Consider the following 12,843-nt stretch of genomic DNA (forward strand, 5'->3'; position numbering starts at 1 on the left):
ATAGAAATATATGTATATAATTTTAATAAATGTATATAATTTGATAAAATCAATATTTATGTTTACATTTTTTAAAATCATACGTAAGCATCTGTATTTTCGTTTATTTAAAAATACAGTAGTGACTCGTACTTCGAATTTAATTCATTCTAAAAAGACGTTCGAACTCCGAATCAATTTTTCCTACTACAAATAATGGAAAGCGAATTAATAATATAGGAGAAGGTAGTGTTATGGAACACCATTTACATTATAGTGAATTGTAAACAAGATATCATAACTACGCCCACATTTTTGTGCGAAAAGTACTGGTAATTAATTATTGAACTAAATGTTACTAATTGGATTTTTCGCTAGCATAAATATAAATATAGTTTTTGAAGGCTTCTGTAGAAAAAGTCAAAAAGTAGTTTTTGGGAAACCGGGTGGTAATATGGAACCCCATTGTATGTTTTCAAAAACATGCTTTAGTGTATTCAAAAACAAATAGAAAAGTACAAAAAAGTTAATTAATTACAAAATCATTTACTCCAATGTATTTTATCGAAAAAGTGCTTTAACAGTAAAAATATATGACCTCCATCAACAATATATATTCCACCGGCTCTTTTTCGATATTCTCAGGAAGAATTGGCTTTCTAACTAGTGTCTTTTTCACAAATTTCTCCGGGCGAATGTTTGCTTGCAAAGAGAGAGTTCGCAAAGTAGTTTTTGACACCTCATAAAACTTTGCAACTTTCTTCAGCTCCATTTTCTTGTCCCTTACCATACTCACTGCCTTTGCCATTTTCTCCTGACTGCATGTTTGTCTCTTCGGGCTTTTTTTTTGGCTTGTTCAGTTAGGCTCTACGCATTTCTTTTATTTTTAATTTTCAAAACAATTCGAAAAAATCAGTTTAAAAGAACACTTATCTATCCAGAACAGTTTTTTTTAACCAAAATAACCCAGAATTTAACTAGATCTACTTATTTACAGTTTTAATTTTTGTCGACACCAAACTTTAAAAACGTGAATATCAGACAGACTAACATGTAGGCCTACTCCTAGGCCTCTAGAACAGGACACATTCACCAGGGAACCTACAACTACATGATTTATATTTTAGAAGTAATTAAATTCACTTACCATTCATAAGTTTGGAATTGCAAAAAACAAACTTCCTGTTTCATTGAGCGCAACTGCATAACTGAAGTGGGAGACTCCCCCCTTGCTATGGATGTCTGCCCAGTGCAGTTCAGCCGCAATTTGCTGGAGTTCGCATCTATTATCAGTCTGAAATGGAGGGGTTCCATAATACCTGTGGATTCCATAATATCGCCTTACCCTCTACCAATTTTGATTAACTTAAAACAAAAAATACACATAATTTAAGGTAAAAATAATACAATTAAATGCCTAACAATAAACTAAAGCTTTAAAACAAAAAATAAAATTGAATAAATATTGCATAATAAAATGAAAATTACATTTACTAGTTGGACATGCTCTTAGGAGTGAATCATCATGGTAATTGGCTGCAGCTGTCACGTAATTTTGATGTCACTGCCTCTTTTCCTCTAGAAGCACGTGATTGTACGAGAATCGACACAAAAATAGCCCGGCAAATTTAGTAGGAGTTTTTTTTTCCTGGGACAAAATCAGAATATGATGATTAACAATCTTAATAAAAAACTAATCCTAACTAAAAGTAGCATCAAAAATGATTATGAACAAACTTACTAACGAGTTCGTTACTAATTAAAACGAACACAAACTACTAGCATTGGTTTGCGTTCGATATAATTCTTAGTTCGGACAGAAAACTGTTCAATTCGGTTATATTCAATAATTAATGCTGCAATGTTAAATCTTAATATATAGAAACTTCAGAAAGTTAGAATAGAAAGTTCAGATATCAAATAACAAACATTAATCTATCAGAAAAAATATCATTACCTCTATCTCTTGGTCTTTGTAATTTCAGCAGTGTTTTGTATGTTCCGTCAGTGGACAGACCGCGTTTTTAAAGAATTTGATATTATCACATAAATACCTTATTTAACGAGTCTAATAATATATATGCCGAAGACATTAGCGAGGTTGAGGCCAAAGTTTTAAACGCGAAAACGTGTATGTCGGACGTTCAGCGCCGCTTTCCCGTAAGCCTGGAAGTTTGACAATGCTGTTTGGATAATCGGTGGAATCATGCTCGACATTCCAAACACCATTGTCAAACTTCTAGGCTTATGGGAAAGCGGCGCTGAACGTCCGACGTACACGTTTTCGGGTTTAAAACTTCCGCCTCAACCTCGCTATTGTATTTTATTACGAACGACTGAAGCGAACCAAAACGACGTTCTCAGATTCCTTCAATTGGGAAAGAACTAAGATTGAGGATTGATGCTATTAATTAAACATTTGGTGGTTAGATGTCGACGGGGTGGGAAGATAAAGGGGATTCGCGTCTTATCTCCAGTGGGGTCGATCTTAATGACGATTTTACTCTTTATTAGCATTTAAAATTTTTTATAAAACCATCCCTATTCTCAAAATCAAGCTCTTTGTCATTCTATAATAATTAAAAATATCGTAACAGATGGCGCCACATACGCAGTTTTAAATGTTGCCGGGAAAGTTGAGCAATTTTTTTATATTGTGATGTTTGAGTATAAACCTTTTCCTATACTCTTGAGTGTTTACGGCAATGTCTTTGTAAGATATCATATACAGAGATAAATACCTTTAATAAACAAAATTTAATGTTAATCTAAGCATTGTGTAATATCAATGTTATTAAAGAATTTTTTTCATTTTATGCTCTCAACGTTTTTCTACCGACGTCCCAGCTATTCCCCATTGTAAAGGTTAGCAAGTATGTACGTTTAGGGCTGGCTGAACCCATAATGAATTTCCTAAAAAGGCCATCTTAGTGCCCACAGGGTGGAAAGAAGAAAAACAAAAGAAAACTAACATTTGTTTAAAAGGCCTCTTCTTGCAATAGCATCAACTATGATATAAATTTCTTGTATTTTAACTTAACTTGAAATTAGCTGTAACTGTAAAGTTATAACTTCAAGGGATCCAAACAAATTAGAGGGCCCAGGGATGGATCTAGGTTTTTTGGAGCCTAGGACTTATTGAAGTCCAATGGGGCCCCATTTTTTGTTAATACAAATAATAATATAAATTATCATTATTATTATATATTAATATTAACTGTTTTTTACTATAAGATACGTGCTCATTGTTAATGAAAAGGAGCCCATCAGTGGCCAAGCAGTCTTTGTACTCTGAACACTGGGAGTTTGGTCATGGGTTCACTCGGAGTGGCTGGCCACGTGGAGTTTTCCGGGTTTTCTCCATGTCTGTAATGCCTAAATAGGTGATGATAATTCAATTAATGTCAAGTGCTCAAATTAAATTCAATTAAGTGTCAGGAGCCCAGGGCTTAAGTCCTATTAGTCCCCATGTAGATCCACCCGAGAGGGTCCCATGTAGTGTTGACTTCAGACATTTTTCTTCAGAGAAATTTTTGGTGGGAAATATTTTCTTATAAAAGATTTGTTTGAGACCCTGTTGGTGGGGGCCACAGACAATTGCCCATAGGAGAATGCACCACTGCTTTGAAGTATAAATCTGTTCTTTTAAAGTTGATTTGTCCATATTTTGAATGTTAACAGTGAATTATATTTACATTACTACTCAAATAAACTTACAAAACAATTAAGATTTTACTAAACATGTAAGAATTATTACATTAAAAAATTATAACAAGTCAATTATCCAAATATCATCTTAACTTTATTTGGAAGATTTATACATTATCTAACATTTTAAATCCTATTTCTTCAATTTATTCTATGTCAATATTCTCATTAACTTTAAATACTTGGTTAATGATGTTCTCTAGCAGCTGTAAAAAATAAAAAAGAAAATGATTAAAATAAAACAAATAAGCAAATTAAATTGTTTAGTAGTAAATTTATCATTCTTGTAGCTTTCATAACAAAAATTTTTTCAAATGATTTAAAATAATAAAAACTTAATAATAATGAATTTAGATCAAAAACATTTTAATGAAATAAATCTAATATTAATTGAATATAAATGTTAAATAAACTTTAATCTACTGATGAAAAATGTTAAATGTTTGCTTAAAATTCAACTTAAAAGAGATTATTGAAAATGATTTTACATTAACATATAAAAATCTTCAAAAACTTTCAAAAAACAATGATGATTAAATTCATAAAGCTTTTAGAGAACTGTTCAAATTACTAATGAAAGTAGAAAAACTTCAATTTAAAATTTTGATTTGGAAAGCATAATACAAAATAATAAATAAATGAAACTATATACAGTAATAACTTTAACATTTCTGTATAACTGTTCTATTGTTCTATATTTAAAATCAAACTTGTTATAAAAAAACACAAATTCTTTTTTATAATTATGGAAAAATTAAATATACATTTGCTTTTATGATTAATGACATAATACAACAATAAAATTCTAATTTAAAATATTTCTACCAAATGAATCGTGCTTTCATTTTAAAAAACTATAGAATAATTAAATAATTATAGAATTATTACCAATCTGTCTTTGTTTTTCTTCCCAAGCTGCTACTGCCTCAGGAGAATTTACTAGAAATAACAATTGCATATTTATTAAAAATATGAAATTTACAATGAACATAAAGTTATATGTTGTAAGCATAATAAAATATATTCTCAAACTCTTGGAATTAATTCAAAATTAATCTATGATTGTTAACTAGACCAAAATTATCAATCATACTAAACTAACCAGAGTTATTTTGATCAATAATAATCTTTTATTAATTTCAAAAGAATAGTTTTTTTTTTTTTAATTTAAAATTGAAGAAAGTCTGTTGAAAAAAGGAGCACCATTTATTCACTTTATGGAATTTTATGACAACTGATCTTTCTATGTAGACTTCTTGACCATCAAATTAAAAAAAGTGGCATTACCAGTCCTAATTTTAAGAAACTTTTGTTTTTAATTGGATATTGTTTCATTGTTTTCAAAGAAAAGTTTTTTAATTTGACAGCCAAGTATCCTACAGAGAAAAGTCGATCGACAAAAAATTGTAATCTGGAACATTGAAAGTGAATAAACAGTACTCCTTTTTCAACAGACTGTCTTCAAATTTAAATTTTAAACTTAATTAATTATCATCTAACAATATTCTACAATTGAACAGTTTTGTTTTATTCCTATGATATTTTAAAAAACAAATAAATCTGTATTACATTATAAGTTGAACATATATTAAATATCTAAAAAACTATTCAGCCTCAGAGAATTCACTTCAGCAAACATTTCTTTAAATTAATAAATGAAAATGATGTCATATGACAGAAATTGATTTGAAGAAAAAATTTTCCAAATGCACCTGAGTGAAGTGTTATATGTGTACAAGACATTTAAAAACTGACCATAAGATAAAGCCTTGAATCTGCTGAAGGGATATGATTTTTTTGAATGTCTTGATTATTTTATCATAGTAATAAAGTGGAATTCTTTATATTGAATGTAGTAAATCAACATTTTATATTAAGTTAATGGCCACTTTATTACATATCACAGTTAAAGGTTCTAAAAATATACTCAATATCTTCTAGTATTTGATAGATTAAAATCTTTACTTATATCAAAATGTTCAACTTTTATGGATTTTATCTCAAAAAATTTACAAAATATTATTAAATAGAGCATGGCTAAATTTTTCCAAGTGCAATAGAAAACATTGTACAAACTCTATTAAATAATACATTTATTTATTACATTCTTCTTTTCATCTTTTAAGTAATTTTCTCTCTTCATTGGTGTCAGCAGACATCATAAAACAAGTATAATCTTTCAACAATTTTCATAATTTTATTAATTTTATAATTTCATAAATATATATAAATATAAACATGGTTAAGATTTATGAAGTATGAGTTATGAACCCAGCTACAAGTTATTTCCAACTTAGGAAAACAAAATGTCTTAGAACAACATACTGTAGCATCATTAAATAATATAATTAAACAACGCCTTTTTAACAGTCCAACAAAAACATTTAATTCTTTAATAACATTTTTTACCGATTTTAGCAGCCTTCATCAGTTACTCCAATATCAAAAAGAACAAAGTATTTGAAATTTACATAATACAAAATTAAATAAAATTAAATTAAACTGAGGTTGCATAGAACAACGGAAAAAAAACGTAGAAAACGTTATTAGAGAATTAAATGTTTTTGCTGGACTGTTAAAAAGGCATTGTTTACTTATTTTATTTATTTGATTTAGTTCCAGTAAGATTTTTTGATTATGTAGCATCATTAATTATTGTACATCAGAAGAGGTTAACGAACATCAAAGAAAAGCAATTGTTCAAAAACAAATTCAAAAAATGTTTATACTTTTTTGTTTTAATTTATGTTGTAATTTATCTCTTTTAATTCGTTTCTTAAAAAATCTTATTTAAATTTACTGGGTAGCAGATCAGCAGAAAAGAATGGCGATTTTTATGAAGAAAACAAAAAATTTTGTATTTTGTCTCTTATTCGTCTCTTATTTTGTTGTCCACGTGTCTGGTGCCAGTTGTCTGTCGCCCACTTGCCATTGCCCCTTCCACTTTTATCTGTCAGGCCAGTAAACAGGCCATCCACACGAGGATGGCCTGCTTACTGGACTGAAAATGTTATTGTTTCATCCACCTTGCTCATTATTAATCAACTGAAAGGTATACTATATTGCTTAATTAACTACATAGTTGCATTGTTATATAGTCATTGGAAAGTTGGGCAACACGTAACACATGCAGCAACAGCTAAACGATGCTTGACTTAATGATATGTAATTTATCAGTGAGTGGAGTGATACTGCCAACATTTTGAGACCAAATAACTCATAAAGGATTGTATTTGGAACAAATGTGCATTAGAAGTTTTGATAGAAGAGTCAACAATCGTGCATGGGACACTTGTCTTACTGAAGTCTGAACTATAATCTTAGCTTACAGTAATTTAATGTTATATAATTTTATAATAAAATGAAACTTCTCTTAATCTTGAACAAAATTTCAAATCGTCTTTATTGATGTGCTAATTTGAAAGCAAACAATTAATAAAATATTGTTCACATTTCCAGAGTAAAAAAGTCTTCACTATAATTGTAATGTAAATAATAGATATTATAAAATTGATATGTAAAATAAACTAATAAAAGTACTTAAAAAATAAATTACTATACTATAATAAAATACTGAAATGTGGAAATTTACATTGACAAATGCAAAGATTTTCCTGACACAGATTAAAGTAGCTACAATTATTAGAAAATGAGACTTTTGGGTTTTAAATCTGCCTTTAATTAAAAAACAAAAGAAATTTCTGTAACAATTTTCATATATTTTTATAGTTATATTTATTTCTCTCTATAGCAATTTATAAAGGATAATCAGTTAATAATTGACCAACAATAATATAACATAAGTGCATTTTTTATCTTATATGTAATCAATCTGACTGTTAAGGTATTTATCCCATTGTCCACTGTCCCACAAGTTTTGTGATTCTGTTTGAAAAATGTCACAGATAGCCAAAGAGCCAAGTGAGAATGGTGTGTTGTATCTCTTGGTCAGATTGAAATCATCTACCTTTTGGTGGTTTCTTTGACTCACTAGATGAAAATCACAAACCCTACAGCTGGGCTAGATTTAGTATGTTTTGTCCATATATGTTTGTCATGTGTTGACAATTTTTCATAGGTCCAGTTTCTCCTATGCAATAGAGACTGGACGGTCTACTCCAGGACACTTGCATTTCTATTGTAGTACAACCACTGCTATTTGGTTCTATTGTCATTTACCATAGCTATATCCAGGGCCAAATTTAAATTGTGTGGGATCTGGGTGAACTTTCTTAGCAAGGCCATCTAAAAAAATTTTTATTCATTGTCAAGTGTAAATAGAAAAGATATTTGGTTACAAAATATTTTCCTAAATTATAAAAAGTTGACATCAACTATAATTCAATTACATTATTAAAATAAAATTATTTTGCAATAAAAATGTATACATTTTTAGCTTCTATTGTTGCATCGTGGAGCCCTAGGCAAGTACTCTGCTTGTGTGCAGCCCTGTCTATGTCTCTCAATTACCACCAGTTTACATTGTTATTCAAATTACCTTTAAAGCACTATATTTGTCAGTAGTTATTAATTCATCTTCCATTAAATTTAAGTCGTGAAGTACAAGGAGTTACACCACTGAATGTGAGTGCACTTGAATTTAGCTAATACATAGCAATCAAGATATAGGGACACCAGTGAAAATTTATAGGTTTGCAATTTTCAAATTGCACTCCAATAATGTTCCTATTTAAATGTTTCAACCTTGCTGGTCAGATAGGGGGAATCTGTTGCTGAGAGAAGGGTAAAGTTTATTCAAAAAAGATAGTTGTAAATCTTCTCTCAAACAAGATGGTAACTGAAATTAACTTCAAATTTAAAATTATATGCTTGTTTAACATATGATTAATGTTACTTTTATAGAATATTTTAAACCAGTGCAAAATTAAGACACAAATTTAATAAAATATCACACACAAAACTCCAAAGGAGCTTAACCCAAAAGTCTCATTTGACTATATTTTGAATGTCATTTATAAAACTTTCTTTCCAATATGATTACAACAAGAATACATTATACATTATACAGTGCAGTCATTATTTAAGCACAATGCACTTCTGGAACACATACATAAATAATTATGCATGTGATTATGCATTCAAGGTTCATGCAAATTGAAATCGGTTATCCTACAGAAACAGACTGAGTGCATAAATAGTAACCAGCATAACAATTTTTTGGCTTATTTTAATGCAGATTAATTAATTAAAATGAAGTATCTTCTTTTTTTGGAGCCATGTTGTATTTCTTGCTTAACTTTTCATTGTGGAAAACCAAAACTCTCACTCCACACTTCAATAATCAATACAGGTGGGACTGGATTTCTAAATAGGCACAGTAGGTATGGGTCCAGAGTACCAATTTTGAGAGGTGGAGAAATTGGCAGGCATAGTATAAGAATTTCACAAAAAAGTAATTATACAAATATTTCAATATTTGGAATTAAGTCATTTATATAATGATTTAAATAATTTATTTATTTACATCAAACAGATAGCTTTAACCACTCATAACATAAACATGATGCAATTTGTAATTAAATTCCATGTATTAGAAGCATTTACATTTAGTCAAAAAAAGTGACATCCTAGGCTTGCCTACAAAAGGGTTAAATCCAGCCCCAAATGCAACACTTGCAAAACCATTTACTCACTACATNCTCGGTAAGTAATCCTACAATTTTTTGTTTATAGCGTAGTTTATACGGATTATTTCCAAAAAATATATACGTATTTTGGAAATGTTGAGTCGGATTAGTCTAGAATCGATTAATTTTATGGAAGAAAACCTTTCAATCAGCCGTAGTCTGTAAACTTTACACGTGTCGGGCTGTGATTGGAACGACTCGTAAGAAATCGGATTCCTAAAAAATGGAACGTATCTATGATCTTATAGGGGGGTCGACTGTAAGTTTTTATTATTTTATTTTTAATTGTAGCCCTTATGTCATGGCTAGTGATTCGGAATGTAATTGTGATATTAAAAATGCATTTAGAGAAGTCTACAGTTTTTACTGGCTTATCGAATAAACAATATGAATGGACCCTAGACCATCACTGACGCGCAATTGAGTGATTGCTCTGGATGTCGGCTTCTCTATCATCAAATGTCACGGCACTCCCGTTCTATACTTTTGATCATTTTGCATTTGTTACACACAATAGTGTAGTAGAGCAATTCCCAAATATAGGGTCTCAACCCATATAGCATCACCATTCTTATTTTGTGTTCCATATACACTTTTTTATAAATGTTATTCCTCTACTTAAAATGTTTTAAAAAATATATACCATATGGACAACTCTTGATTGATTATCAATCATGATCAACGATAACAAACCTATAACCATTAAATATGCAGTAAGTAACATTTATTAATCTAATGTTTTCAGCTCTTTTGATTGACCATCTTCAGGAAAATACATTAAATTTAAAATTTCACAAAAAAANAAATTTAATGAATGAGAGAGATGCATGTGGTACAGAAAAAGCTCTAGAATTTATTTTCCTTAAATTTACGATTTATGTATCCGTTTGTCATAAAACTTTATCTTTCCACTATTCCTGAGACTACAAATATTCGAGTACAAAGTAACCGGTTTCGACTTATTTCTACTTAAGAAGTAGTTAAATAATTAAGCGATTAGGGAATCGGGGACATAAACAAAACCCTGACAAAAGAGCCAGAATATTACTTCAACAAAAGCTTAACCGAACCAATCTATAGCCGAGTACAGTGGGGACTGATTTCTTCAAAATACTGTATTAGATGTAATAAAGACAGAAATTTTTCCAGTTCAACGAGACTGACTGAAAAGTTGTAATTTTTGGAAATTTCCGTGGACAACACCTGGTCCTAAAACAAATTAGTTAGAAAACAACTGACTATTAAGTTTAACATATTTAGATTTTAACAGCTATGGTGAGAAATGTTTAAAATCTGCAATGGCCCTGTCACGTCCTTTGAGATATTCTAATGATGCGACAAAAGAGATATTTGACATTGACCGGTCTCAGCACCCCTGGGATTTGGCAGTCCGCGTGTATGCACGCTCTGCAACCATCTTCGATTCCATCCATTAGCCACTCGTAGGGAGCTATTTGACTAAGTGCATTTCTTTAAGATTTAAAAAGTAAAAAATATTTTATATTTTTATATACGTTTCTTTGCAAAGCAATATTTAATTATAATTTTCTTTAAAAGTATATTATATAATTGAAGAATATTTTGTATGTACCAGTACATCCACCACATATTTTATTTCACCAAGTACAGTCGACCCCCCTATAATTACGGTCCCAATAATTACGATTCTTATAAAACTGCAAAAAAATTGTGACAGTATCCGTAAAAAACCCCCTATAATTAAGTTAAATGTCATCGGGCAGCCGAACTACTTTCCCGCCGTCCGTAGCGCCACNAAAAAAAAAAAAAAAAAAAAAAAAAAAAAAAAAAAAAAAAAAAAAAAAAAAAAAAAAAAAAAAAAAAAAAAAAAAAAAAAAAAAAAAAAAAAAAAAAAAAAAAAAAAAAAAAAAAAAAAAAAAAAAAAAAAAAAAAAAAAAAAAAAAAAAAAAAAAAAAAAAAAAAAAAAAAAAAAAAAAAAAAAAAAAAAAAAAAAAAAAAAAAAAAAAAAAAAAAAAAAAAAAAAAAAAAAAAAAAAAAAAAAAAAAAAAAAAAAAAAAAAAAAAAAAAAAAAAGCCATTTAAATTTTACGTATTTTCCTGAAGATGGTCAATCAAAACAACCAAAAACGTTAGATTAATAAATGTTGGTTACTGAATATTTAATGGTTACAGGTTTGTTATTAATAGTGCAGTTACACAAAGGATTAAGGATCACAACCAACAAAAAAAGAATTAGTAGATTTATGCATGTTTATTAATAATGTCATTTTAATACACGAAAAGAAAGCAAATTATCCAAAAAACAATAATTGTAAGAAAAAGAAAATATGTTGCAGAATTTTAAAAATATGGATTTCCATGTAAGGAAGTTAACAGGGAGCATCTATCATTTTGTATAATTTGTAGCAAAACATTTGTACGTTTCAAGTATTTGGAAACAAGATGTGCATCAAAAAAGCTACATTTTATAATTTCAGTATAAATAAGTATAAGGTGTAAATACTGTGTAAATGATATATAAACATACATACTGAGAATAACCTCAATATAAATTATTGCATTGATGTGTGCAATAGCACATTATCTATATTAATAAAATCTTAATTACCTTTCTTATGGATGTAAAGAAAGAGAGGATAACTTGCTACAAAGGCATAACATAAATATCTCATCCACCATTGATTTTTTAGATGCCACATGTAAGGAAATTGAGCCAATTTTGCTGAAAATGTATAAGGATACTTCATTGGTTTACTTTGAGGAGGGGCCATTTTAAATCTGTAAATATATATTACAATAGACATTTAAATAAGTTAGAAGTTTATATTTGTGCTTTCAAATTTTATAATATAAATAAAAGTGATTATATACGAAACAGTATTTTTTCCAGTTTAACTCTTTCATATAAACTTAAATTTCATGAAAAATAAATTTATATTAAGTTTTGTATACCATACCGAAAATTTAATTTAACTTATCCTCGACCTTCGTGCTTCCTAAGCCGATTACCGGATGCCGTTAGTTCACTAGTAACGTTGCCAGATTAATTTTCCCCTAATTACCAAAAAATGATATAAAATAGTCCAAAAATAGCCGGCTTAAAAAATATAGCGTAATAAATTTGAAAAATAAATAACAAATCCATTGATTATAAATGCTATGTAAATTAAAAATAATGCGAAAGCAAATAGCATATTAAATTTGTTTATATCAGATAATCAGTTTAACATATTTAAGAGATGATCAGGAGCCGTATTCTGGTCACTGTCTCTGGCAGTGCCGGCCCGAGGCAAGTTTTAGGATGGAGCGAGATCCTATTATGGCGCCCGGGAGTGGAACCCCGCCCACGCACACCACCCACGCGCGTCTCAACAGATAAGGCCATTTACATACTGGCCACACGCTTGCAATTAAAATATCGAAAAGTAAAAAAAATATTTTTTCCTTTAATTTTCTTTACCACTGAGGCGCCCCTAGGACTTAGCGCCTGGAGCGGCTGCTCCGTTCGCCTTATGGTAGGGCCGGCTCTG

The 12,843-nt window shown here is 29.5% G+C and overlaps 2 protein-coding genes across 2 annotated transcripts in view; one reads left to right on the forward strand and one right to left on the reverse strand.

Moving 5' to 3' along the window:
- LOC111627401 (retinol dehydrogenase 12-like) overlaps positions 1-12,843 on the forward strand; it is a 31,015-nt gene that overhangs the window by 15,996 nt on the left and 2,176 nt on the right. The window lies entirely within an intron of this gene.
- Positions 3,760-12,369, reverse strand: LOC111627402. Its single transcript, XM_023370966.1, has 4 exons — positions 12,271-12,369; positions 11,922-12,091; positions 4,576-4,626; positions 3,760-3,893 (listed from the first exon to the last, which is right to left on the reverse strand). Exons 2-4 carry the CDS (start codon positions 12,082-12,084, stop codon positions 3,874-3,876), a joined length of 234 nt encoding a protein of 77 aa, XP_023226734.1. The 5' UTR covers positions 12,085-12,091; positions 12,271-12,369; the 3' UTR covers positions 3,760-3,873.

The sequence above is a fragment of the Centruroides sculpturatus genome, unplaced genomic scaffold (genome assembly GCF_000671375.1).
Source record: "Centruroides sculpturatus isolate CEXI.00-Female unplaced genomic scaffold, Cexi_2.0 scaffold434, whole genome shotgun sequence".
Lineage (NCBI taxonomy): Eukaryota > Metazoa > Arthropoda > Arachnida > Scorpiones > Buthidae > Centruroides > Centruroides sculpturatus.